This window comes from Delphinapterus leucas, chromosome 7, assembly GCF_059928025.1.
Source record: "Delphinapterus leucas isolate spDelLeu-1000000601 "Yukka" chromosome 7, BTC_Dleu_Yukka2, whole genome shotgun sequence".
In the NCBI taxonomy this organism is placed as follows: Eukaryota; Metazoa; Chordata; class Mammalia; order Artiodactyla; family Monodontidae; genus Delphinapterus; species Delphinapterus leucas.
Window position 1 is genome coordinate 10,407,010 of NC_143135.1, and position 26,393 is coordinate 10,433,402.

The window sequence follows — 26,393 nt, forward strand, 5'->3', positions numbered from 1 at the left end:
GCCTCCACTGGGCCTCAGTCTCCGCATCCACGAAGTGGGCGGGTAGAACCAAATGATGCATATGGCATTTCCGGTCCCATCACTCTAACTTTGGTTTGTGATTGGAAGAGGATGCAGCAGAAGTGGGATCCAGGAGAGAAACGAAAGTGAAAGATGGAAAACATTCCTCCAGCCTCCAGGAGAGTAGGCAGAGCTGGGGGTGGGGGGAGGGTAATGGGGGGGGAGGGAGGTTTTTAGAAAGCTGGCCTGGCAGGGTCCCTGTGACCCAGACTTTCGCTTCTCCTAAACACCCCAGAACACCATGTGACGCAGCCTGGCCACAGAAGCAGCGAAGGGGGAAGCTAGGGGCTCCCAGAGTTTCTCAAGGAGCAGAGAGCTGGCCAGAGGCTGAGCCCGAAGGGAGAGGGCCTGGGAGGGGCGGCAGGGGAGGCAGTCTCGGGAAGGCGAGGAGTGGAGGAGACAGCGGGGCGGTGGGGGCACAGGGAGCCCCTGTGGGAGGACCCTTGTCTCCGGAGTGTGGGCCAGGTGTCACCAGGGGAGGGGACAACGGTTAAGCAAAGACGACCAACCGGAGAGACCCGCAGGAAAGGAGGGGGAGGGGCAGAGACGAGGAAAGAGAAGGGTCGGCAGTGAGGAAGGGTGGAGGAAGGAAGAAGAGTTAGGGGTGGGAGGAGGGGAGAGGAGAGAATTAGGGAGCGGGAAGTAGAATCCGGGTAGCCCCAGAGGCCCCAGGGGTAGAGAAAGACAGGGAGAGGGGACAGGGGAGCAGAGGGGAAAAGGGAGAGGAAGGGGGGACCAAAAGGGGTGAGAAAGGAGAGAAGGGAGGAGAAGAGAAGAGGGAGGCCGCGGGGGAGGGCCGGAGGGCTGCGGACAGGGTGGGGGTCTGAGAAGCGCAGCGGGGGCCCAGGATGCCCGGGCTGCGCGCCCCAGTGGAGCCCCGAGAGTCGGGGGAGCGCCGGCCGCTGCTGGAGCGCAGGCCGCGGGAGCCCCGACGGTGGTGGCGGGCGGCGGCGGCCGCAGTGTTGCTCGTGGAGATGCTGGAGCGCGCCGCCTTCTTCGGCGTCGCGGGCAACCTGGTGCTCTACCTGAACAGCGCCGACTTCCACTGGGCGGGCGAGCAGGCGTCCCGCGCCGCGCTGGTCTTCCTGGGCGCCTCCTACCTGCTGGCGCCCGTGGGCGGCTGGCTGGCCGACGTATACCTGGGCCGCCACCGCGCCATCGCGCTCAGCCTCCTGCTCTACCTGGCCGCCTCCGGCCTGCTGGCCGCCACCGCCTTCCCCGACGGCCGCAGGTCCTTCTGCGGCGAGATGCTCTCCCTGCCACTGGGGCCCGCCTGCCCCTCGCACGGCTGCCTGCACACCTCGCCCACCCCCTACTGCGCCCCCACCCTCTACGCGGTGTTGCTGCTGCTGGCCCTGGCCGCCAGCTCCGTCAGGAGCAACCTCACCTCTTTCGGTGCCGACCAGGTGAGTGACAAGAGGGCCCGCCCCGTCGGGAGGCCCGGGGCGTGCGGAGGGAAAGCGATGGACCCGGGAGTCAAGAGGCCCTGGCTGCCAGCCAGCGTGACCCCTCTCTGGGCCCAGTTTCTTTATTTGAAAGACGCTGTGGGGTTGGGGGTGCGGACCCCTACAACAAAAACGATGGCACAATAGTGATAGCCATAGTTGGCCTTTGACTATGTGCCACTTTCCGTGTTTTAACTCATTTCGTCCTCTTAACTACTTAGAAGGTAGGTAGTATTTTTATGTCCATTTTACAGAGTAGGACACTGGAGTTTCAGGATGTTTATCGGCCTGGCTGAGGTCTCATAGACAGCAGGTCGAAGAGCAGGTTAGGGTCGCTGCACATCAGGCCCCACACCTTGGGCCCCATCTTTGTGTGTTGTAGGGATCTAGAGGCAGGCGGGAGCCTCTTCCTGCCAGCTGTGCCGGAGGTTGAGTCAGGCCCACGTGTTCAGATCCCAGCTCTGCCACTCACCAGCCAGAGGCACCTGGGCCAATACCTTAACTTCTGCGCCTTTTTCTGTACACTCTTGGACAGAACATGGCACATAGGGGAAATTCAATAGATATTTGTTAAATGAATGAGTAAATACTGTGTAATAACATGGCTATATGTTGATAGCTCTACTCAGTGGGCTATTAGACAGTAATTTTTAAAAATATGTAACGTGACTTGAACAAAACCACATACAGTGTTAATGAGCAAAAGCAACGCAAAATTGCCTACAGAATATGAGTGCAGCCACGTGAAAAGAGCAGGTGTCAACAAAAGGGGGAAACTGGAGAAAATTGTGACAGTAGTGTGATCAGGTTCCACTGGACTAGTACTTTTCTCCTAATCGCTTTAAAATGTTCTTTAATTGCATGTATTACAATCAGAAAGGGGACATTTTGGAAGGAATATTGCATCCAGCTGGCATCCACAATGCGACATCCAACACAATCTCCGGAGTCCTTACCAAGGAGTGACTCATCCAGCCTGTTCGGATTCCTTTGATGATGGGGGATTCAGTGCCCCCAGGACAGCCCCGTCCATTTCTCAGCCACCACTGACCTTCCTGCAGACCAGGAGACCCCCAATATCTACCAGTGGGAATCTCTCAGCTTCCCTTAATTCTGCTCTTTCATTGACATCCCACTCCGCCGCCAGGTGCCCTTGACTTCACTGACCTCCAGAGGGCCTCAGCCATCTACTGCCTCCTGTCTGTCCCTCCTCTTGGTGGCAGAACTGGTCTCTCAGAGGCTCGGCCACTGGGTAGCATGGACTCTGGGTGGGGCCAGGCCAGGCTGGAAGGCTGCCTGGGGGTCTGGCCTGATCCCTAGGACAGTTCAGAAACACTAAAATGATTTGAGACAGGGATGGAATCATTAGATTAGATTTTTTTTTAATTCTTTTCTTTTTTTTTAAACCCCACATTTGTTTATTTATTTTTATTTTTTGGCTGTGTTGGGTCTTCGTTTCTGTGCGAGGCCTTTCTCTAGTTGTGGCAAGCGGGGGCCACTCTTCATCGCGGTGCGCGGGCCTCTCACTATCGCGGCCTCTCTTGTTGCGGAGCACAGGCTCCAGACGCACAGGCTCAGTAGTTGTGGCTCACGGGCCTAGTTGCTCTGCGGCATGTGGGATCTTTCCAGACCAGGGCTCGAACCCGTGTCCCCTGCATTAGCAGGCAGATTCTCAACCACTGAGCCACCAGGGAAGCCCCATTAGATTAGATCTGAGTTCTTTAAAATGGCTCTGGTTACAGGGTAGGCAGTGGATGGGGGTAACACGAGTGGGCACACCAGAGCAGCGAGGGGGCTGCTGCAGAATTCGGGGGGGCAGTCAGATGGGGAGTGCAGGTGGGAGGGGGTGGCACCATCTGGCGCACAGCCATACCCAGGAACTGAGTGTTTAACACACTTGCTGATTTCAGAAAGGGCCATCCATCATTCTCGACAAAATGGCTGCTTATTTTGGGAGAGCTCATTTATATCCTGAACGGGCTGCCTGGTCCTCCCCTTAGAGTTGCAATTGTCATATTCATTTATATCCAATTAATAAATGGAGTGCCTGCTCATAATGGGACTTATTCAATTTTCTGCTTGAAAGCCTACAGCAAGGATTTTCAGTGGGTGAGAATTCTCAGTGAGCGGACAGGCCCCTCCCTCCTCATCCCCAAGAGGACCCCTCAGAATCTCCAAGGGGATGCAGTTTTAAGCGCACCTGTGTGGACTAAAAGTTTACATTTGGAAAATGAACAAAGTACCTAGTTACCTTTTTCCTAATGCAACTACAGAAATTAAAGCTTGATAAAATCTTAACTAATGGATATATGTATCTCTGGGTGGAAGGAGAATAATGGATTCTGAGATTTGGGGAGTTATTGAAACGGTGATGGGGTACAGAATCATTTATCTAAAAAGGTGACCTCCAGACATCACTGCTTTCAAAAAGTACAGATGCCCGGGCCCTGCCCCAGATCTGCTGAGTCAGAATCTGGGACCAGGGTCTAGGAGAGGTACGGGCAGCCAGTGCAGTTGATCCAAGCCAGCAGACCGGAAGGGGGCCTGGGGCCTGGCTGTTGCAGATTGATCCAAATCCTGGGTAAAGATTTTCAGCCCTACTGCCCTTGCTGGGGGGCCCAAATTTCTTTTTTCATCAGGCCAGAACCCGCTCCTGGGGCCGTGTCTGGGACCACTTCTGCTTTCCCTGATTATGCCAACTTTGTCTGACTGGGAGGCAAGTTGAGGTGGGAGCACAATGGAAAACTCCATTTGCATCTTCAAACTGCAGAGGAAATTTTCAATTAGACTTTAACTGTTCTTTCAGTAATAGGCACAAATCATATTTAATAATGTGGACCAGACCTGAGACCTTGACTGGCGTTTTTCTGACTATGAAGGTGGCGCCCAGTCTGGATTGCTCAAAGACAAAGGGATAAATCAGCTAGAAATGAACAAAGTGGCACCAGAGACATCTGTTGTGTGTACTGGTTAGTGACAATATAAAAGCAATGTGTGGGCTTCCCTGGTGGCACAGTGGTTGAGAGTCCGCCTGCCGATGCAGGGGACACGGGTTCGTGCCCCGGTCTGGGAAGATCCCACATGCCGCGGAGCGGCTGGGCCCGTGAGCCATGGCCGCTGAGCCTGCGCGTCCGGAGCCTGTGGTCCGCAACGGGAGAGGCCGCAACAGTGAGAGGCCCGCGTACCGCAAAAAGAAAAAGAAAAAGAAAAAAGCAATGTGTGTCAAGGGCAGGAAGAAACAGCTGTGTCACAATGTCCTGATCATTAACAGGTGACTCCCAAGAGAAGGGTTTATTCATTCATCCAACACATATTATTGAGCATGTATTCAGTGCTCAGGATGAGGAGAGTGCCAGAACACCCACCCACTGATCCAAGAAGTGTCTCTGTGGGAGAGGGGGTGCAGGCACGCGGCAGGGTGCCCTCACACCTCCTTGGGCCTCACTCTCACCCTTGCCCGGCAGGTGATGGATCTTGGCCGCCATGCCAACCGCCGCTTCTTCAACTGGTTTTATTGGAGCATTAACCTGGGTGCCGTGCTGTCGTTGCTGGTGCTGGCCTTTATCCAACAGAACATCAGCTTCCTGCTGGGCTACAGCATCATCGTGGGCTGTGTGGGCCTGGCCTTCTTCATCTTCCTCTTCGCCACCCCCAGCTTCATTACCAAGCCCCCCACAGGCAGCCAAGTGTCCTCCATGCTCAAACTTGCTCTCCAAAACTGCTGTCCCAGGCGGTGGCGCCGACACTCTGCCAGGTAAGGGGAGGGCTCTGGGTGAAGGGGCCACATGATCCAGTTTAAAGACATTCTGGGTCAGCTCCAGTGGTAGCCCTTTATGATGACCAGCTCCCCAGTGGGCTAGAGCTGCCCGCCATGACTGAGGATGCTGACAGAGGTCAGGGTGATGGTGGGGGTATTGGCAGTGGACTGACTGTAGAAAGCATGAGGATGTTAGTGGTCTTGACAGTGATGGTGGCGATAAAGCTAGGGATGGTGGTGTTATTAGCGACAATGAAGATAAATGCTGGCAATGGCGATAACCATGGCAGTAGAGTGGTGTTTATGAAGATGATCTACCAGTGAAGGTTGTTGGGCTAGCAGTCTACGCTACCTGGGTACTAAGTACAAGAAAGGCTAAGATGTCAGCCAAACTGGCTCCCTTTCCCATTAGCTGGCATTCAAGGGAGGAAGGTTCTGAATGGCCTTGCATGTGCACAGTGGCTTCCTTTTGCCCCTCTCTTCCCTGAGTTAATTGCCTACTTATGCTAAGCAAACCTGTCTCCAGACCTTGGACCCAGTTACAGCTCCTGTCAGTGGGATCTAGACGGAAAAGGTACAGAACATGCTTTCCCCCAACCTGGTGCATTGCTGTAAGGTTTTGTTTGAATGGTCCATTGCTGCCTAACTAACTACCCCAGAACTTAATGGCTTAAGCAACCACCTTTTTTTACCCCCTCAAAATCTTGTGGGTAACTGGGCTCAGCCGGACAGTTCTGCTTCTTATGATATCACGGCGGGCTGCAGTCGCTGAGGACTTGAAAGGGCTAGAACATCCAAGACGGCTCACTTTCCCGGCTGGCAGTCGACGTTGTCTGTCAACGAGGACACCTCGGCTCCCCTTCGTGTGGCCTTGCCCCCCAGGTGGCCGGAGCCTCTCCCGGCAAGGTATCTGGGCTGCAAGAGGAGGGAGCATTCCAAGAGGGAATGTTCCAGAGGGCAAGAAGTGGAAGCTGTCGGTCCCTTGAAGGCCTTTTGGAGGTTTGGAGTCCCAAAGCATCACTTCCTCCTCATTCTGTTGGTCAGTGCAGTCACAGCCCAGCTCAGATTCAAGGGCAGGGCAGCTAAAATCCACCTGTTAGTGGAAGAGCAACGTCACAAACTGGGTGGGGAGAAGCTGATGGTGGCTGTCACACCACACCGGTATCGTCCCTTTTGGAATCTCAAAGGATGAGGCAAGGCTCTTGGGCAAGTAGGGATTAGAAGCCTCTCAGGACAAAGGGCAAAGGGTAAAGGGTAAAGGTTGATCTTTCCTGTCTCCTGATAATGTTCCCTCCACCCCTACTTCTCCATCCCTTGTTCTGTAGGGAGAGGGCTCCCATGTTGCCTGTTGAGGAGGATGGACTTGGAGAGCGCACTGGGGGGACTGGAGTGTCTCAAATTGTGACAGCCTCTCTCTCTGAGTCAGGCACGGACTGGGGCTTCCCTGGCTCCCATGGCACACCAACACTACAAGCCAAAAAGTCCCCCAAGACTCTGCTCGCCATAGCCTCTGGTCTTACTTACCCCAGGACCCGAGGCCACAACTCTAGGATGGAATGGGTCTTGATCGCCAACTCTGCCACACGGATGACAGTGATAGTATTGACAGTGGCAGAAAAATAATGGTGATAGAATGAGAACTCCACGGAGGGGACGGCTTTGGTGATGGTGATGACGGCAAAAGGGATGCCGATGGTGGAGCGGAGGACATGAGGGTGGCGATTTCTGAGATGATGTCTGTGATAGGTGGTGATAGGGGAGTGGGGTTCAAGCAGTGGATGATGGGGGAGGTGGGAAGGCGGCCATGGTGGTGGTGACGGGTGATGGTAGCAGCCATTTTATCTGCTGCCTCTGTGGCCCCTCAGAGACCCTCCAGGCGCCCAGCTGCTGCCTGATCAGAGGTCTCCCCAGGCTGGCCCTTCCCCCCAAGAGGACATCGCCAACTTCCAGGTGCTGGTGAAGATCTTGCCCGTCATGGTGACCTTGGTGCCCTACTGGATGGTATACTTCCAGGTCAGCACCCCCGCCCTTTCGCTCTGTGGGGACTCGCTCCCCAGGCCCCTCACTGGTCTCATCTCTCATGGTAGATGCTCAGGGTATGTGGAAAGGGGGACGGGCTCACAAAGTGAACTGCTACCACGTAGCAGCTGGGGTGGCGCCTGGCGCTAAGCTGTCCCAATAATTACACTCCGGGTGGTAGAGCACAAGGAACTCTGGAGACGGGTCTGAGGCCCAGTGACTGAATAAGTCACCCCATCTCTCCGGGCCTCAGTTTCCTGTTAGACTAGAGGCTCTAACAGTTCTGCAGCATTCAGATTCTCCGACTTGGCAACGGAGGCCCAGAGAAGGTGTGTTGGTTGCCCGAGGCCCCACAGCAAGTTAGGGGCAAGCTTAGTCCCCCGAGTGCTTTGCAACAGTGGTTCCCCACCCTGGCCGCGCCTCAGAATCCCCTGCAGAGCTTTTAAAAAATACATATTCCTAGGTCCCACCGCAGACTACTGAAAGAGAATTGCTGGAGGAGTCTCCAGTGTAATAAACTTCTCAGGTGATGCTGACGCTTAGCCAGGTCTGAAAACCGCTGCCTCCCGCCCACTCCCCAAGGGGAAGGTTACTGCGGTGAATGTGTATGTGGTGTGTGGAGGGTGGGCAGCAGCCTAACCCCAGCCTCTAATCCCCAGTCCACAAGGTCACTGCCTCCCACACACGCTCTGCAGGAACCTTGTTGCGAGCTGCAGAGGGTGAGGGTCATGCAGGGCCAGCCTGCTACTTGGGGGTGGCACAAAGGCAGCAGGTGTCTATGATGGGACATGTGTGTCCATGGTTGATCCCTAGTCGTACCAGCTGTCAGAATACTGACATCCTTCCATACCAGTCAGCAAACAGCTGCTGCCCTGAGCAACCCAAGTGCCCTCCTCTGGCCCCAGGCCCTCCTGCAGGATTCTCCCAGAGCCCCCTCCCTCACACAGCAACTAATGGGATAACGGCCAGTATGGCGGGGAGCCCTGGAACCTGCCCCTGCTGCTGTCCAGGGCCATTCTGGCGGGTCAGTGCCGACGCAGTCCCCAGTTGTGTCAACCTGTGGGGCTCAGCTTGGCCTCAGTGTCAGATGAGCGCTCCCTGCGGGGACAGCCCTGCATTATCTTCCCCATGTCAACAAATATTTATCCACACTTACTCCGTGCCAGGCCCTGGAGACAACAATGTGAGCCAGACCAGCTGGGCCTGGGCTCTGGAGCAAAGCTGCAAGCACAGCCCTCAGGCCTGGGAACAGAGCAAAGGAAACTCCCGGGGAGGGAGGGGGGTGGGAAGGTCACTTTCCCCCTGAATCCGGGCGAGGGGACAACTGCCCTGTGCTACTGCGGAGGAATGCCTGCCTTGGAGCTGGGAGCATCCTGGGATGGAGGTGAGGCGGCCATCTCTGTTCCAGCCTCACCTCCAGCTCTCTCGGCAGATGCAGTCCACCTATGTCCTGCAAGGTCTTCACCTCCAAATCCCGGACATCTTCCCAGGCTACCCTGCCAACAGATCCGCGGCTCTGAGGGCCCAGGGCAGTGGCTACAAGGTAAAAGACACACATGTGATCAGCCCCCACTTCAGGCCGGGCTGGGGGCTTCCTCTAAGAAAAGGAGGAAATGAAGCTGCCGCCACACTCCCGTCCCCCAGCGGCATGGCATCCTCGGGATACAGGAAACGCACCTGGAGGCCCAGACATCCTGCCAAAAGGCTCAGGTGCATACAAGACTTCAGGTCAGCTTCACTCCCACCCACTGCTGCTCTGAAGCGGGCCTCACTGCCCAGTTTGCACCAGGCCCTCAGATCAGGCACATTCGGGGCATTCTCAACTCTACCTTGCTCCCTCCCTCTGTGGGACTCCTGGATGCTCAGATCTCTGCCTTTCACCAGGACTTACCAAACCAGTTCCTTGGCATTTCAGAGACTCTTAAAATCAAAGACTTTCAGAGCTGGCAGATAAATGACATACCTGCTACTAGACCTCCCTTCCTTGCCCATGGCAGGCATCACTAATCTATCATGGCATTCTTTCATGCTGAGCCCATGAACATTCCAGACAGCCACTACCAACTGACAGAAGTTGAAGGAACCTATTTGCCATCCCTGATCTAATCCATCCCCTAGTTACACAGCCGAGGAGCGTGTATTCAGGGGAGGGGAAAGGACTGACTCTGGGTCACCCAGGGACAGTCTGGATGGAGTCCAGGTCTCCGGACTGCAGCCCAGAGCTCCTTCTGCTCTGCTAGCCTGCCTCTCTTGGTTCCTTCTTTCCCAGATCCCAGAAGCCTGGCTCCTCCTGGCCAACGTCGTGGTGTTGCTGATCCTGGTGCCTGTGAAGGACCACCTGCTCGATCCTTTACTGCTGCGTTGCAAGCTGCTTCCCTCGGCTCTGCAGAAGATGGCGCTGGGGATGTTCTTTGGTTTCACCTCGGTCATTGTGGCAGGTATGTCAGCCTGAGTGGAGGGCCTTGGGGAGGGGGCTGGCCTTTGTCTGGGGCTGGGGGTAGGCTGGATCCACCAGGGCTGATGCTGAAGCTGTGGGCCTGGGCCAAGTACACCCTCCACCCGTGGGTGCCAGTCTTGGCTTCTGGAAGGTGTGAGCTGAAAGAGACCCTCCTTCTTGAGTCCAGCCTCCCCTCGTTATGACAGATGAGGGAACTCAGGCAAAGAGAGGAAAAAAAGATTTTCCCCAGTGGGATGTAAGCTTTCTGAAGGCAGGGGATTTTTTTTCTTTTTTATTCACTGCTATGAATAATGCACATAGGTGCTCAAAAAAATGTGTTGAATGCATTTTCCAAAGACACACAGCCATTTAGCAGTTGGGGGACATTTTTCAAAAAGTATCTATTATTTATTCTCTTCCCTCTTCCATTTCAAAAGGATCTGAAGGCTCTCATAAGAAAGAAGCTCTGGTAAAGAAGCCTTGCATGCTACTGCACAAACCTCAGCCCTTTTCACTTTGCGACTTAATGATCCTGAAGTTACTTAGTGTCTTTGAGCTTCGTCTTTAAAATGGGGAGAGTAATTCATTCAGACCCTGTGCAGAGGCCAGGCTCCACCCTCATGGAATGTGGTCTAGCAGGAGTGTTGTGAGGATTAAACAAGATGAAGTCAGTAAAGCACCCAGCACCATGCCTGGAACACAAGTAGGAGCCAGAGGAATTAAAACTCAATAAGCAGTATTGTGTTGCAAGTATGAAAACCAAACTAGATTCTTTTTCAGCTACATGCTTCAGTGCATTTTGTCCTATTTCATCCTCACAATAATCCTGGGATTTTGATTCCTACTTCTTGCATAAGGGAACTGGGTCTCAGAGAGGTTAAGTGATCGGCCCAAGATCACACAGCTAGCCAGTGGCAGGACCAGGATTGGAACCCAAGTCACCTAATTCCATATCTGGTGTTCATTCCACTAGAGCACAGCTGTCTCCTAAGCAATGAAGGGGAAGGAGATAAACTAAACTTGAAAGCCAGGTTAGAAACGCTGTTGTAATACTTGACGCTGCAGTAGAGGAGTCATATAATATCGTGGGAACAGGGCTGGCTTTGAAACTAGACACGCTGGGGCGCAAATACAGCCCCAGTTACTTATCAGCTGTGTGACTCAGGGCTGATTGCTTAACCTAAATTTCTCTTTCTTACTTATAAGAATGCATATTAAATGCCTCGCCTATAACAGGCTCTCAGTTAACAAGAGCTGTTACGGTTATTGAGTGCAAAACCTAGTTCTGAGCTTCCTAGCAGCCAAGGCAAAAAGGGAAGGGATGGAGGGCCAGTGTTCTTTTCCCTACATGCTGCCTAGTCAATGACTGGCTACTTAGTGAATACCCACTACATGCCAAGCTCTGTCATGGGGCTAAGCTGCCTACAGTGGGCCTGACTGTAGCCCCTCTCCCCACCACCAGGAGTCCTGGAGATGGAGCGTTTAGAGTACATCGGTCACAACCAGACGGTGTCCCAGCAGATTGGGCAGAACACATATTATGCAGCACCACTGTCCATCTGGTGGCAGACCCCTCAGTACCTGCTCATCGGGATCAGTGAGATTTTTGCCAGCATCCCAGGTATCCTGGACCCCTCCCCTGCTCTCGCATGGGTGATGGGCTCTGCCTGGTGGTGCCTTGAAGTCAGAGGTCTCACGGGCACAGCCTCTGGAGCTTGTCTGCACAGAGGAAGGCAGGGTTTTCTGAGCGGGGCTGCAGTCACCCCGTGGGGACTTATCAGCACTGGTTTGTGGAAGGCACTGCGACAGGCAGTGGGGATTAGAGGTGAATAAGACATTCCCCATACCACCTGTCCCCACAGTCCCCCTGGTGCCATGTTCCCCACCCTCTGTGACTTTGCGGTTGCTGTTCCCTCTGCCTTCCCATTTCCCAGATTGGAAGTGAACTCCCATTTCCTCTTCAATTCCCAGTCTAACTGCCCTCTCCTCCATGAGGCCCTCTCCAAGGCCTCTGGGCAAAGGGGGTCCTCTCTGTCTTCCCTTTGTCCATGTGGCCCAGGGCAGAGGGAATGGGGCGGGGGAGACACTGGGAGATTTCTGAGGTTGAATCAAAATGATTTGATGATGGGGCTTCCCTGGTGGCGCAGTGGTTGAGAGCCCGCCTGCCGATGCAGGGGACACGGGTTCGTGCCCCGGTCCGGGAAGATCCCACATGCCGCGGAGCGGCTGGGCCCGTGAGCCATGGCCGCTGAGCCTGCGCGTCCGGAGCCTGTGCTCCGCGATGGGAGACGCCACAGCAGTGAGAGGCCCGCGTACCGCAAAAAAAAAAAAAAAAAAAATGATTTGATGATGCTGAAGGTGGGCAGAGAGGGTGGGCAAGAGAGAGGATGAGGACGGGGCTTCTGTCACTGAAATGGGAGGCCCAGGAGGAAGGGGAAGAGGGGTGACAGAGCAGTGTGGGAGCATCCCGGTGGAGGTGTTCAGGGGGGATGAGCAGGGCAGAGGCAAGGGGTCACCCAGGGGAAGCCAGGAGGGAGGCTTGGCTGGGGGAGGGGAGGGCTGTGGCCCAGCAGGCTCTGCTCCTCCACCAGCCCCTTGGGTCGTCCTTCCTCCCTCTCTGCAGGCCTGGAGTTTGCGTACTCAGAGGCCCCGCGTTCCATGCAGGGCGCCATGATGGGCATCTTCTTCTGCCTGTCTGGGGTGGGCTCGCTGTTAGGCTCCAGCCTGGTGGCACTACTGTCACTGCCGGGGGGCTGGCTGCACTGCCCGGAGGATTCTGGTGAGTGTGGGGGGCCTCCCCGGGAATGGGACATGGGTGGAGGGCGACTTGGAAAGGTGATGCCAACTGCCAAGTGCTTTGACCCCAGGCAGATGGAAATGGCACGCTAGACTCAGTACAGGGCACTCGCCCAAACCTGGCCCAGCGCCCACAGCGTGGTCCTGTCCTGAGCCTCAGGTACCCTAACCGTCCAAAAGGAATCAGTGAACTCAGGAGACCTCCAAGGCACCTTCCTGCTTCCGGAACTCTGCCATTCTGGCTAAGGGTCACCTCTCTCTGTGGTACTTATGTTTTAAGCCCCTGAAAGAACAGCAAGCTACCAGGGCATTGTAGACGCCACAGGAGACACCCAGGGCAGCCCGATGCTAGTGGGCTATCTGCCCTGTGTTTTCAGACCCCACCCGCTGCCCACTTTGGCTTCAGCTGCCAGCGCTGGGGAAGCCCTGCCCTGACCCGAATGCCAACCCCTCCTTTCCCCAGGGAACATCAACAAATGTCGGATGGACCTCTATTTCTTCCTGCTGGCCGGCATTCAGGCTGCCACAGCCTTGCTGTATATCGGGATCGCTGGTCGCTATGAGAGGGTGGCCCAGGGCCCAGCCTCCCAAAGCTGTCCCAGGAGGGACAGTGGCTGAACACGGCTGCCACTCCCCGCTTGCCTCTCCCCCAACAGACAGCCGCAGGCCCAGCTGGGGTTTCCTTCTCAGTTTATTCTGTACCCAACATTAGGATGAAATGGTTCTCATAAATATGGGCCATGAGCCCTTCCTCACGACCATGGTCCATGACAAGGGGCAGGGCAGAGGGGGCCTGGGTGGGAGTCCTTGCGAGGGACCAGGCAGGGGACTCGCATCAACAAGCACCAGAGGATGAACAGGTGGCTGAGGCTAGAGGCCAACGGCGCCGGGCCGGGCAGGCCGGGAAGGGTCAGGAGCTGCCCCGGATCCGCTCCATGTAGCTGCGCAGCTCCTCGGGGTCCTTCAGCCCCATGTCCTCACACACCCAACGGATGTCCTCCTCGCCTGCCACCAGGATGGACTGCACGGCAGGGGCCCCCCCGGGCTCCTCGGGCAGCTGGGCTGGGGGTGCTGGCGCAAACGTCACAAACTCTACTCGCTTCCGCCGCCCCCCTGCTTCCTTCCTGGCCAGGGTGCTCGAGGAGCTGGGAGTGCCCCCGGCAGGGGCCTGGGCCAGGGTCAGGGCTTCCCCTCCTCCCCCACTCTCGCAGGGGCAGCCCCCCTCCCCCTTGGGCAGGCCAGGGGACTGCCGATCCAGCTGGCGGCTCAGGTCCTCCTGGTCAGTGCCCAGCCAGACCCAGTTGTGGGGCTGGGGGGCGGCAGGGGCGGCAGCACTGTCGGGGGGCTCCTTGCGCTGGTAGCGCAGCATGAAGACCACACCGTTGACCAGGAAGATGAGGATGGCCAGACAGAAGATGCCCAGCAGGGCGTACATGCCCAGCTCTAGTTCGGTGACCCGCTGTGGGGCGGGGACCATCTCCTCATCTTCTTCCGCCTCCTCCCTAGCTTCTGCCTTCTCCTTCCCGGCCTCCTCTGCTGCCTGCTCAAACTTGCGCCTCACATCCCCGCCGCCCCCCACACTGCCTGCCGCCCGCCGTTCTCCACCCACGCTGGCCTCTGGGGCAGCTGAGCTCTGAGCGGGGCTGGATGGGAGGGCAGGGGCTGGGGTGGGAGCGGGGGACAGCCCTAGCCAGGCGGTGCCAGAGGCCAGGGGCACACGGTGGCGGCCCCGGCGGCAGGGCTCAGGCGGGTGCAGAGCCACATGCAGGGGCAGCCCCTTGACGCCCGCCCCACTCACCACCACCCCGAGTTGGGCGCCCCGCTCATAGGCTGGTAGCACAGCGCCGGGCTCCTCGGCCGAGACGGACAGTCCCAGGTCACGGTGGTTGTAGAGCTCAGCGGGGGCCAGGGTGTGGTCAGAGAAGGACAGCCATAGGGAGAGGGCCACCTCCTGTCGGGCACACAGACACAGGCAGAGACACGCCAGGGCACGCACGCATGCACACAGAGACCACTCCCACAGAGACAGGCCACATGGAGGAGGAGAGACCAGAGAGAAAACAGACACAGGCAGAGGGACAAAACACAGGGAGAGAGGGGACATGTGTCAATCACCTGTCTTCCACTCAGCCCCGGGGTCTGAGTCATCGGGAGGGTCCTCAGTTAGAGCCATCTAATAACCTCCCACTGCCACACTCCAGCCAGTCACTGCTTGATCACCTCCAGCCGCAGAGAGCTCACTACCTTACAGGGAGTCAGTCCTCATCCCGAAAACCCTAAGGTGAAGGGTGGAGGTACCTCCCATCCCCCTGTTATCAACCCCCAGCTGGAGATGTTGATCTCATCCCCCTGACCCCCCAGCTGTCACCTGCTTTGGGGCAGGAAGGGCTGACTGTGCCCAGCACGTGGCTGTGACCTCCCCGGGGTGGGCAGTGCCCCGGCTTAGGGCAAGTGAGATGCCCATCACTGGCTGCACCCCCAGCTCCAGCACCGAGACCTTGTCATCCGTCACAGCCAGCACCTGCTCCCCCAGGATGGAGTCAGACAGCGGGGAGCGCACCTGAGGGTGAGAGGGAGTTGGAAGTGGGGGGGGGCCTCGTACACAGACAGCCTCCGCCCTCTGAGAACCCAGCACCCTTACAAAGGGGTCTGGTTTGTGCTCCCAGCATCTACACAGGCTTTCCCACCCGCAGCACCTCAAGACCTGGCTCCCACATACCCAACCCCAGCCCTTCATACTTTGAGGACTTCCTCCGTTACACGGGCCGCCCTATGCTGACCCAATCCCCAACCCCCCTGGGTTCATCCCTCCCCAGGTACACCCTGGGCCTTCCGACACTCTTCACACCTGCCCATTAACATTATGGGAGTCACCTACACCCTTTTCAGGCCGTCTGCTCACCTCGATGGAGGTGACGCCGGGCTCCCGGCCCACCAGGACGCGGCCTCCCTCCAGCGAGGCGACACTCGGGTCCTGCACGCGGGCGTGCGGCGCCACGAGGTGGGACACGTCCAGCAGCCAGTCCGGGCCGAGCAGGTGGGTGAGGCGGCGGCCGCCGTCCAGCGGGTGGGCCGCGAAAGGGACGAGGAAGCGCACGCCGGCGCGCTGGTACTGCAGGCGGCAGCCGCGGACGCGCCGCTCGGCCTCCTCAGCCCCTGCCTCCTCGGGCTCCAGCACCCTGCGGGGAGCGGCGGCCCGGGGGCGGGGCGTCAGCGCGGGCCCCGCCCCTAGCCGGCCGAGGGCCCCGCCCAAGGGAGGCCCCCCGGCTCCTAGTGGGCGCACGTTCCCCAAGCCCCGCTCGCAGCCGCACCTCCGTGGTCAGGTCCTTCCACCCGCAGGCGCCGCGCCCCAGTCCCATTCCTGACTGGTGCCTTTGCCTATGCATCGAGCCGCTCTCGCCCTCCCCTTACTCCTAATTGGAACTCTGGTTATGCGTGATGAGACCCTCTCTTATGGGGGAGACCCACGGTGCTCACTCTCTGGAGGACCTGGGAGCTCAGATTCCAGAGGCCTGAGGCCACCTCGTCCTTGCGCTCTGGTGGGATCCCCTCAATATTTACTAAGTGCCATCTTAGGCTTTGAGGACACAGCAGGGAACAAAATAGACAAAATCCCCTCCTTCAAGGGCTTACATTCTAGGGGAGGAGTGTGGAGGGTAGTCAGACCACGAACAAGATTAATCAGATCACGTGGTATGTTAGAAAGTGATACGTACTATAGAGAAATAAGGCAGGGAAGGAGGAGAGGAGTGGAGGTCGGCAATCACAAACAGCGGTCAGAAGCTGGGTGATGATGGGCGGGCACGGGGAGAAGCAACCGCAGGCAATGGGGCAGTTTTTCAGACCCCAGCTCGGGCTTATGGCTGGGTCCCCTACACCCTCAGTCCCAGAGCGACTTCACCAAGGCCTGCCAGCTTCCCCAGGGCTCCACCTACCCTTCCGCTGGGCCAGGTACCCTCCAGCCTCGGACCTGCTCGAGGGTGGTGTCGGTGAGTTCGATGCGCAGGGGCAGCAGCGGGGCCCACACGGTCAGCCGCAGCGAGGCCCGCAGCCGGCGCCACCAGAAGTCCACCCGCACCCCCCGAGCACCCCGGCTCTCCTTGCCAGCCACAAACACAGTGTCACAGGCCTCGGACACCTGTGGGAGGGCAGAAGACAGGGGGTGGGCTCAGCCACCCGGGACAGGTATGGACCGGGGGGCATCTCTTGACCCCCATACCATAAGAAAGGGGTACGGTTGAAATTCATTCTGTATTTTTCTGTAATGCGTGTCCTCAGATTAAGATTTCCCCACGCGGCCAAGATCCATTCCCCTGGCAGGAACGGCCCTTCCCTGTGTTCACCTGGGGCTCAGTTGGGGGAACTGGCTATTTGCACAGGACAAAATCTTTCCCCTGGCAGAGGGTTTGAGTCCACAACTCTGGCTCCTCGTTAGTGCTGGCCCCTGGCTTTGGTGCCAGAGCCACCAGGTACGAGTGGGTAGGCAGAGGCTGAGGGCAAGGCAGACCTATCCATCCGTGAACCCTCAGGTAGGAACCACTGACACAGAGGCAAAGTGCTGGCACAGGTAGCCAAAGACACCTCCACTCAGGCAGCCAGAATTTAGGAAATGCAGGCCCTGGGCTGCCCCTCTTAGGGGAATTCAAAATGGGGAATGTTGCCCTGCCTTTTTTTTTAACCTCATGGGTCATTATGAGGCAACAATAATAATAGTTGTCTTTACTTGTACCATTCGACAATGATTATATTGTATTATGATTATGACAGCAGCCCCTGCTCTCTGCTGGATACTGTCTCAGGGTGCTTTTAATTCTTACAACATCCCTAAAATAGATTCCCATTTTAAAGCTTAGGAAACGGAGGCTCAGAGAGGTTGAGACGTGTCCACAATCACACAGCTAGCTGATAAACAAAGATGGGTTTCAAATGAAAACTTTCCCACCATAAAGTACATGCTCTTAACTCTCCCACGTCAGTTCATTTGCCAGTGCAGTAAGAACGTGAAAGTGCCTAAGTTGGGGGTTTGGGGGTTGCACAGCTCCCACTTGACTCTGGAGAGAGTTGGTGGGACCAAAGCTGTGGTTCCCCTCATGAGGTTACTGGTGTCAAGAAGAAGCTGTTCTCTTGGGGACCTGAGTGGGGAAGGAGGAACGCTGTGTGCGCCACGTGTACACAAACGCATACGTGCCACTCACCTGCAGGACCTGTGTGTTGGCTGACTCGCAGCCGATGTGCTCTGTCACCTCCACCAGAGCTCCGCCACTGTCCACGGTGACAAGGCGCACAGGGACGTGCCGCGGCACTCCAGTCAACGGCGCCGTGTTCACCAGCTCCTCAGCCTGGGGGTGCAGGAGGAGCTCAGCCCCAAGCTCTTCACCTCACTTGGCCCCCAGCCTGGCTGGGAAGAGCTGGGGACCCCTTACCTTGGCCAGTGGGACGAGGGCTCTTATGTCCCGCTCCGACACCAGGATCTCCCACACCATTTTGTCCTTCTCCGCTTCGGGGGCCTGGCCTGGGTACTCCAGCTGCCATGTGACAGGGCGAGTGACTGCCACGCCCCCACTAGTGCCATTCTCCACCAAAAAGTCCACCCACAGGAACTCGGACAGTTCAAGGGGGCTGCTGGCCAGAAGAGAGAGAATCTGAGTGCTTGAGAGCGGCCAGGCACTGTTGTGAGCACTTCCTGTATTCAAGAGGTAGGTCCTACGATTATCCCCATTTTACAGATGAGGAAACTGAGGTCTGGAGGTTATGTAACTCGCCCAAGGTCACACAGCAAAAAGTGGTAGGGCTGGGATTAAACCCAAGCATCCTGGCTCCAGAGCCCAAGTTCTTATCCACTCAAGATCCATGAAGCCACTTTACCAACCCCTAGAATGCTTGCTGGCTCTCCTGCCTTCCTGGGCCCCCTGCACTCAGGCCTCTGTCTTCCACAGCCATTGGGGTGGCATGAAGCACCAATGTCAATTTCGACCAAGTAGGAAGATTCACTTCCCAGTCCCAGAACTGCCACTTGACACCTTGAATAATAAATTACCTCACGGAACCAGCCTAGACGCTTGCTGGGTGGTACCTTATTTTTACAAACCCTAAGGGATGCATCATTATTCCCATTTCACAAGTGAGGAAACAGAGGCTCTGGTGGGGTAGGGCGGGGGCGTGCTTAACTGGCTTGCCCAAGTTATTTATCCAAAAAGTGTCAGAACTAGGATTCAAACAGGGGCTACAAAGCACATGGCCTTGACCCAGACTCAGGGCATGAATAAGAAGAGTTCATAAATGTTAAGAACTGCAACGGGGCTTTTGGGGGAATATTAATGGCCGGGAGAAAAGGGACCCATTTGCTGGTAGTGGGAGGCAGGGTAGCGGCAGTGAGGGTTGTGACTGGGCGGCCAGGATAGATTGTCATCACCTGGATTAAGACTCACAGACACTCACTGTACCTGGCACGTACCTGGGGATGGATAAATAGTAGCTGAATGAACAAAAGATATATCTGCGTTGTGCTGCTTCCTCGAAGGAGTCTGCTCTTGTGCCTGCCTACATGGGAATATGGGGGCCGGCAGCCCCCTCCCCTCGGGCCCCCTAGATCTGCCCACTAGCACTCTAGTACCATCCCTCCCCGCTCTACCCTTCGTGGGAGGGAAGTACCCACCTGGAGTCTGGCCCCGCGGGCCTGTCCTGGTGGCAGGTGATGAGCGTGGTATGGTGCTTGGAGCCCTTGAAGCGGTCCAGCTTGGCAGTCCAGAGGGCTGGCTGGGCTGGGCGGGCAGCTGTCACATGCAGCCCCTTCTTTACCTTGATCCTGGGGAAGGGGACACAGGTCCAGTTTGTCAGGGGGGTGCTGAAGTGTGGACTGGATCAGAGCGGGAAGATAAGGGACTCCAGTGTGAATCTCCTCCTCGCCATCCTCTGACCCAGAAGGACCTCATCTCATTGCAGGTCCTGCCACACAGCTCTCCCCCATTCAAAGACCACTTATGACTCCCCACTGCCCACAAGGTCAAGTCTTAGCCTGGCATCCGAGGCCCTCCAGGTTCCGGTCCAGTTTCTTCTTTGGCTGTGACATCTCTCCACGCACTCTTAGATTTAGCTGCACCCAAAGTACACGGGCACGATGCCCTTCATGCCTCTAAGCCTTTGCTCAGGCTGTACCTTCAGCCTGGTCTGCCCTTCCTTTCTTCACCTGCTCATTCTTCAAGTCTCCAGCAACACAGATACCATTTCCTTTAGAAAGCTCTCCCTGTGGCAGGATGAATTTCCCCTGCCTCCATCCCCCTAAGCCCAGCCCCTGCAGCACTTTGTACCTTCATCAGAGCATATAATCCAGTCCCTGCCCATCCAGTCCCCTTCCCTACCACTAGGGGTCCCTTAGTGCCAGAGGGGGATGGGGCCTTGCTCTTTTCTGAAGGTCCAGAGTGGAGACACAGGGCTTGGCATATTTTAGGTGTCTAGGGAGATCTAACGATGATACGAGTGAGAGAGGAGGGCGTGAGAGACAGGGAGATGCGACGGGCACCTGTGAGACACAGGGATGGGACACACACAAACCCGATTATGGGGTAGGCAAGTCACGCTCTGCAAAACCTTGGCAGTAGTAAGATTGGGGTGGGGGGGGACTTCCCTGGTGTCGCAGTGGTTAAGAATCTGCCTGCCAATGCAGGGACACGGGTTCGAGCCCTGGTCTGGGAAGATCCCGCATGCCACGGAGCAACTAAGCCCGTGTGTCACAACTACTGAGCCTGCACTCTAGAGCCCCATGAGCCACAACTACTGAGCCTGCGCACCACAACTACTGAAGCCTGCGCACCTAGAATCTGTGCTCCGCAACAAGAGAAGCCACCTCAATGAGAAGCCCGCGCACCGCAACGAAGAGTAGCCCCCGCTCGCCACAACTAGAGAAAGCTCGCGCGCAGCAACGCAGACCCAACGCAGCCAAAAATAAATTAATTAATTAAATAAATTAAAAAAAAAAAAAAGATTGGGGTGGGGATGGCTGGGGGTGGGACACTTCCTGAAGAAACGGACACAAAAGGAGGGCCTTCCTATGGGGAGGAGCCAGCTCTGTCCAAAGGCTAAGGACCCATGGTGAGGGTGGTAAGAGGGAAAAGACGCAGATGAATGGGACTAGGGCAAATACCTCTGCGGGGCATCCGAGCATTAACCACTCCCAGGCACTGCACTTTCCAGTTTTTAAGCCCTCTCCCGTTTCCCCTCCCTGGAGCCGCAACTGCCCTGTGGGTAACGTTAGCCCACTGGACAAAGGAGTCTCAGGGAAGCGCCAGGGGAGGGGAGCTTCCTCCTTCTGATTCCAAGTTCAGGGCCGTGCCCAATCGCCGGGTCCTGCCTGCTGCCAGGGCAATCACAGTGCTTGGCCTGGAGTGGGTATGGCGGACCCATGTTTTGCAGAGGTCAAGGATTCCACTGAAGACCCCAAGAGGAAGAGGTACCTGCGCAGTCTTCCTGCAGAGGTTCCGGCCTCTGACCCGCCCCCAGGGGCCCGGTGCTCACCGCAGGGTCAGGACGCTGGCTGTGAAATTGTGTTGAAGCAGGAGGGTGGCACTGAAGAGCTGGCCGGGCCGCACGGGCATGTCAGGCACCCGCAGAGTCACTGCCTCATCCAGGGGCACCTCTTGGTACTGTGGGGGGTCCGCGGGGCGCAGCTCCACGTCGCCCACTGGGAGGGCCTGCTCTCCAGGGTCCTCCTCCCTGCCGGGGCCACAGCCCCCAGGGCCCTCGGCTGCCGGCTCCAGTGTGTAGGCCAGCTCGGCCCGCGTGGCCGAACCCTGGGAGAACCAGTGGGAGGGGAACTCCAGCTCCACCACACAGGCGCCCAGGGATGGCTGCAAAGACACAATGGCCATGGTCAGCGTGGTGGGGGAGGGGAGTCCCAGCACCCAGGGCGGGAAACCCAGAGCTGCAGGGGTCCCTGAGAGCAGGGCCAGCGCGGGCCACAGGCGCATGCCACGTGACACAGCCAACTGGCAACGCGACTGAGGCTAGGTCTCAGAACGCGTCCACTGGCCGTTCTTCCACCTTTGGGAGCAGCCTCATTCCACAGGGAACCAACCCCAACGCCTGCCCCTAATCATGCTCCAGGATGGCCCTGACGACCACTCAGAATCCTCAGGCTTCTCAGAATCCCACAGCCCACAGAACACCTCTCTCCAGTGGAATCCTGTGCTAGACTGCGAAAGAGCAGAAATTCCAATGATAAAAGAAATGCCAACAATAATACAGCACTCACTGAGGGATTGCTCTCGTGCCAGGCATTGGGCCAAAAGCTCTTCTTGCCCCCATCTCATTTGTTCTCCATTCCAACTCAATATGAGGTAAAAATTGTTATTATCCCATTTTACCGATGAGGAAACTGAGCCTCAGAGCGGTTACGTTACTTGCCCAAAGTCACGTACAATGGACTGAACTCCTTAAGGGGGCCTAAATAAGAGGGACCCGCGAAAGCCAGCAGAGCAGGAATGGAGTCAGGCGGTCCATGGCCTCCAAACCTCCCAGGAGTGGTGACCCCCTCTTCCCTTCTCCGGGACCACCCTCTGGTGGACACAGCAGCGGGGCCAGCCCAGGTGCGGCCCTCACGCTCACCTGGAAGCGGCAGGCTTGGTGAGCAGTGCCTGCAGGGTGTGTGGCGTGGAGCCGGGCACAAGGCAGGCTGCCAGGCCCCGGGGGCCAATCCTGCCCTTTGAGGTGGAAGAGGACGCGGGCGTGGGGCTCCGCTGGAGTCACGGCCGCTTCCACTGACACGGCCCGCACGTCCCACGGGACTGGTCGTTGGTGTGGCTCAGTGACCCGAGGGGGGACCACCTGGAGGAAAAACGGGGGTGCTCAACAAAGCAAGGGGTGGGGAGAAGCAAAAACTCAGGCTGGCAGGAGAGAGCCTTTATGGGCCTCCTTTTCCCCCCTCTGGAAAATGGGGAGCTCAGCTAGGGCTGAGCGACACACAGCGGACCTTGGCTCTGAGTCCGGTTAGCCCAGCAGACTCTGGTGGCCCCTCCTTACCTGCTGAGTGGCGAAGGGTGGGTAGGAGGCCCGGAGAAGTGGCTGGGCCCTGGGCCAGGGCTGCAGCAGCAGAAAGGTCTCAGATCGGGAGCCCAGAGAGGAGTTGGCAGGTGGATAGTGGCCCACCTGCTGCACACGGAAGTGCTCGGGGGCATCCAGGAGCTCCAGGGCCGCCGGCAGGTAGACTGGGTCCAGGGGGTCCTGGTCACAGTCCACTGAAGAGGGAGAAGGGGGAGGGATGGTGACAGCTTTAAGGCAGGCAGGGGCTGAACTCAGCTTTGTCCCGGGGCACAGCAGTGGTGGGCGATGGAGGAAGAAAAGGGTTGTAAATGTCCCATCCTCCCAGGGTGTCGGGGGGAGTCTCCCCATTTCACAGATGAGGTAACTGGGACCAGGATTTGAATCTACATCCAGGACTGACTGCCAGCTTCTGAGTCATTCCTTCTTCTGCCTTCCACAGACCCAGGCCTTCCTCACGCCAGTAGAACCTTCCCAATGTCTCCTCCTCCCCCATTCCTGCCCCCTACCTACCTGCCTCTGACACCAAGGCATTTGTGGGGTACAGACCTCCCCAGACAGGGTCTATGTAGTAAAAGATGGTGATGAGGTGAGCTTTGTAGAAGTAGAGACCCTTTCTCAGCCCCTGGGTCCTTGGCCAGACTTGGCTGGGCATCTACTCCCCCTCCCTCTGCATCATCACCATGGCAACCTTGCACTGGTTTCCCGAACTTGCTGCCTTCTACCCCATCCCAGCTGGGTATTGGAGTGCAAGTCTAGAATGGGGGAGGGGGGCGGGAACCATAAGCTTGGGGAGAGAGTCAAAGTATTCAACCAACAGGCAGAAGGGCAAAGGACCCCTAAGACCATATTTGGTTTGTATCAACTGACTATTAGTTAGCCCTAAAAATAATAGTTAACATTTTTTGACAGAAAGCTATATGTTGGCTACTATTTTAAATACTTTACATGTATTAACTCTTTCGGGTTTTGTAATAGCTCTGAGAACTAGGTTCTATTAATATTAATCCCATTTTATGGTTGTAGAAAATGAAGCTGAGAGGTTCAGGGACTTGCCTGGGGTCCCACAGCAGGAACGTGATGGAGCTGGGAGTCAGAGCCCAGGCACCAACCATTACACACCCTGCCTCTCCACCCTCCACCTCTCTCCACCCTGGGCTGCTTTCCCACCGTGCACCCTGTGGGCTTCATTCCCTAGAGTGTGGGTCTCTCCTCCTCTGCTGGGCAGCGCCTCCCTCCAGGGTCAAGAGTCATTGTCACCTTCTTAAGGAAGCCCCCCTTGATTGCTTGCCCTCCCACCAGTCCCCTCAGTCTTCTGCACCCCTGAATTAGTTCTCTTCCTGTCTGTCGGCTGGGGGCCTTGTCTTACTCATCCCAGCATCCCCCATCCCTGGAGAGGATGTTCTGGGAGTCTGGAGACCTATGTTTACGTCCTAACTCTTCCTCGATTAGCCTTGGGTCAGTCATTTAACATCCTGGAGCCTCAGTTTCCTCACCTGTAGAACGAGCGAGCATTTAGTGACACGGTGGACAGGGGAGGGCTTTGTAAACGGCGGTGCGCTGTCTGGAGGAGGGATTATTGCCGCTGCCTAATAGATGTGACAAGGTCCCCTGGGGAGGGGAGCAGGTGGCTGAAAGCAGCCCTAGAGCCAGTTCACTCTCAGCCCCACTGCTGGGCTGGGGGACTTGACGGTTTCAACCTCCTTCTGGGCCCTCCCCAGCAAGGAGCATGTGGCTGAGAAGCTCCACTCCCCGCGACCCCCACCCCCAAGTGTAACAGGTGAGTGACTATGGCTCCCTGGGGGCAGACCCTGGCTTCTGGTCCTTCTCCTACTCCATACTCCACTGCCTGGATAATTACAAGATGCTCTGTGGCCTGACTCCCACGGACTCGCATCACTCAGAGCTCGGCTCTCTGGTGGGGGGAGGGGGCAGAGAACGCCTCGCTCTCTGCGGCATCATCCTCCACCTAGCAGCCTCAGCCCACGACAAGGGCAGTCGGCCTCCCACGCAGGGGCACAGGGGAGGCGCTGCCCCTTCCTCCAGTGATCCCCATACTCAGGAAGGCACCGATGAAGTAATTCCAAGGTCAAAGAGCTCCTTGGGGCAGGGGGAAGGCGGCTGCGGATCTCGCAGGTCCTGGGCAAAGGGGCTGCTTCCCGTTCCGTGGGGGCTGGGTTGATGGTTGCGCGGAGGAGGCCAGGAGCCACGGGGCTACAGCTCTCTGTACCGCAGATTAGGGAGCTGGTGCGTGCGGGACAGGGGACAGCCAGGTTAGACGTCGCGACTGGAGGGGAAACTCGTGGAAGGTGCGGGGACACGGCGAGGATGGGGGGAAGACGGTGAGAGCCCGGGGACCCCGCTGGCCTTGGGTCAGGAGGAAGTTGCCAGGTTATGCAAGTGAGGAAAGCCAGAGGCGCGAGGCTGGGGGCCAGATCCCAGGGGAAAGACCTCTCCAACCCTCAGGGCACGCTGCGGGGCGACCCGGCTCGGGGTTTAGTCCCAGAACTCGCGGGTTCCCGGCTCCCGAGCATCCCTCGCGCTCGGCCTCTGCTCGGGCCCGGCTGCCCCTCGCCCCGCCCCGCCCCTCCCCTCCCGCTGACCTCTCACGACGTCCAGGACGAGGGCCACCAGCAGGCAGAGACAGGGGCCGCAGGGCCCCCGGGGAGCCGCTGCCACGCGCCCCGCCATCCAGACGTTCATCCTTCCCACTCAAGGGCGGGACTAGGCGGGCGGTTCAGGTGGCCGCGGTCCTCCCGGCATCTCCCGGCCCGACCGGGCCGGCTGGGTCCCCGCCGCCCCCCAATCCGCGGGCCCGCCCGCCCCGCGGCTGCAGTTCCCAGACAATGGAGCGGGAGCTAGAGCTGGAGCAGGAGGGTGGGAGGGAGCGAACGCGGCTCACGGGCTGCCCCTCAGCCCTGCCGGGTCCTAGTGCCCTACGGATGCCGAAGCCCCAAGCGCCCCTGTGCTAGAGGTCGGGCAGAAGGCCACTTCCCCGGGGACTGATTTGCCTCTGCCAAAAGGGACACGACGACGTGTTCGGTTCGCTCCCTTTCGGAAGCTCCCGACCAATGAGGAAAAAGCACCTCCTCTGCCTCACCCCCACCCCACAAGCAGCTCTCCTATAAAGGCATCTGACTCTTGAACCAGAACCAGAATTGGGGGGAGGGGGGGGCGGGACGTAGAGAACCGAGTTCGGGGGTGGAGAGGGGATAAGAGAGGCCAGGAGGGCCAGGTGACAACTGCTCTGACAGAGGAAGAGCCCCAGATGCAGGCAGCCCCATCCCTGGGAGAAACCTGTGGGTCTATGAAGAGAGAGGGCTGCTCTCTTTGCTGAGGGAAGGCCTGCCTCCCAGGTCCGGCCTCTGGGCGCAGCCTTGCCCGCCAGGCAGCGTTGGGAGAGGTCCAGAGCGGGGCACCTGGCTGCACGTTAGCCTTTCCTGGGCGGCTTAAAAAGGAAAAACCACACCCAGGCCCCTCCCCGAAATGCCTGATCCAATCTATGCCCCGGGTTGAGAACCGCGGCGCAGAACTCCTGTCTGGCGGGGAAGCAGGGAGGGCAGGCAAGCGTCTCTCTGGCTGGGGGCCAGCCTTCGCCACTCCTGCACACAGGGCTGCACGGGGTACCCTCCTCCCCCTCCCCCACAAGCACACTATTGCCACAGAGCTGGTCAGTCCTGCAAGTTTGGTAATGGGGGCGCGTGCCCTCCTCATTCCTCACACCCCTGGAGGGAAGGGTGACTGGTACCAGCCTTCTTTCGCACTCCCTTCCTTTCTCCCGGCTTCGCACTACCTGACACCTGCAGGGAGAAGTCGTGAAAGCTGAGCAGCTCCACAGAAATGGGTT

General features: G+C 57.6%; 2 protein-coding genes across 4 annotated transcripts; one reads left to right on the top strand and one right to left on the bottom strand.

The window, feature by feature from the left end:
• Positions 1–237: 237 nt before the first annotated feature.
• Positions 238–14,168, top strand: SLC15A3 (solute carrier family 15 member 3). 2 transcript variants are annotated; one of them, XM_022591866.2, is made up of 8 exons: positions 243–1,466; positions 4,970–5,259; positions 7,128–7,275; positions 8,714–8,824; positions 9,551–9,719; positions 11,181–11,339; positions 12,342–12,497; positions 12,978–14,168. In XM_022591866.2, the coding sequence occupies exons 1-8, from the start codon at positions 909–911 to the stop codon at positions 13,130–13,132; spliced, it is 1,746 nt and encodes a 581-aa protein (XP_022447574.1). In that variant the 5' UTR covers positions 243–908; the 3' UTR covers positions 13,133–14,168. The 2 variants fall into 2 exon arrangements, with proteins under 2 accessions (XP_022447575.1, XP_022447574.1); XM_022591867.3 differs by lacking the exons at positions 11,181–11,339; positions 12,342–12,497; positions 12,978–14,168 and adding an exon at positions 10,156–10,501 and having other exon boundaries at positions 238–1,466.
• Positions 13,188–26,244, bottom strand: TMEM132A (transmembrane protein 132A). Of its 2 annotated transcripts, none has more exons than XM_022591864.3 (11): positions 25,150–26,244; positions 22,529–22,743; positions 22,115–22,333; positions 21,026–21,357; positions 19,170–19,319; positions 17,938–18,136; positions 17,710–17,853; positions 16,450–16,652; positions 15,417–15,693; positions 14,883–15,074; positions 13,188–14,465 (listed from the first exon to the last, which is right to left on the bottom strand). In XM_022591864.3, the coding sequence occupies exons 1-11, from the start codon at positions 25,247–25,249 to the stop codon at positions 13,425–13,427; spliced, it is 3,072 nt and encodes a 1,023-aa protein (XP_022447572.1). In that variant the 5' UTR covers positions 25,250–26,244; the 3' UTR covers positions 13,188–13,424. The 2 variants fall into 2 exon arrangements, with proteins under 2 accessions (XP_022447572.1, XP_022447573.1); XM_022591865.3 differs by having other exon boundaries at positions 17,938–18,133; positions 25,150–26,243.
• Positions 26,245–26,393: the final 149 nt, after the last annotated feature.

Excerpts from the sequence above, each read along its gene's own strand:
- SLC15A3 (XM_022591866.2), top strand. The coding sequence starts at position 909 with ATGCCCGGGCTGCGCGCCCCAGTGGAGCCCCGAGAGTCGGGGGAGCGC. Across the intron at positions 7,276-8,713 it reads ACTGGATGGTATACTTCCAG|ATGCAGTCCACCTATGTCCT; the intron begins GTCAGCACCCCC and ends CTCTCTCGGCAG. Across the intron at positions 12,498-12,977 it reads GCACTGCCCGGAGGATTCTG|GGAACATCAACAAATGTCGG; the intron begins GTGAGTGTGGGG and ends TCCTTTCCCCAG.
- TMEM132A (XM_022591864.3), bottom strand. The coding sequence starts at position 25,249 with ATGAACGTCTGGATGGCGGGGCGCGTGGCAGCGGCTCCCCGGGGGCCC. Across the intron at positions 21,358-22,114 it reads ACCAAGCCTGCCGCTTCCAG|CCATCCCTGGGCGCCTGTGT; the intron begins GTGAGCGTGAGG and ends GTGTCTTTGCAG. Across the intron at positions 18,137-19,169 it reads CCCGCGGGGCCAGACTCCAG|CAGCCCCCTTGAACTGTCCG; the intron begins GTGGGTACTTCC and ends TCTTCTGGCCAG.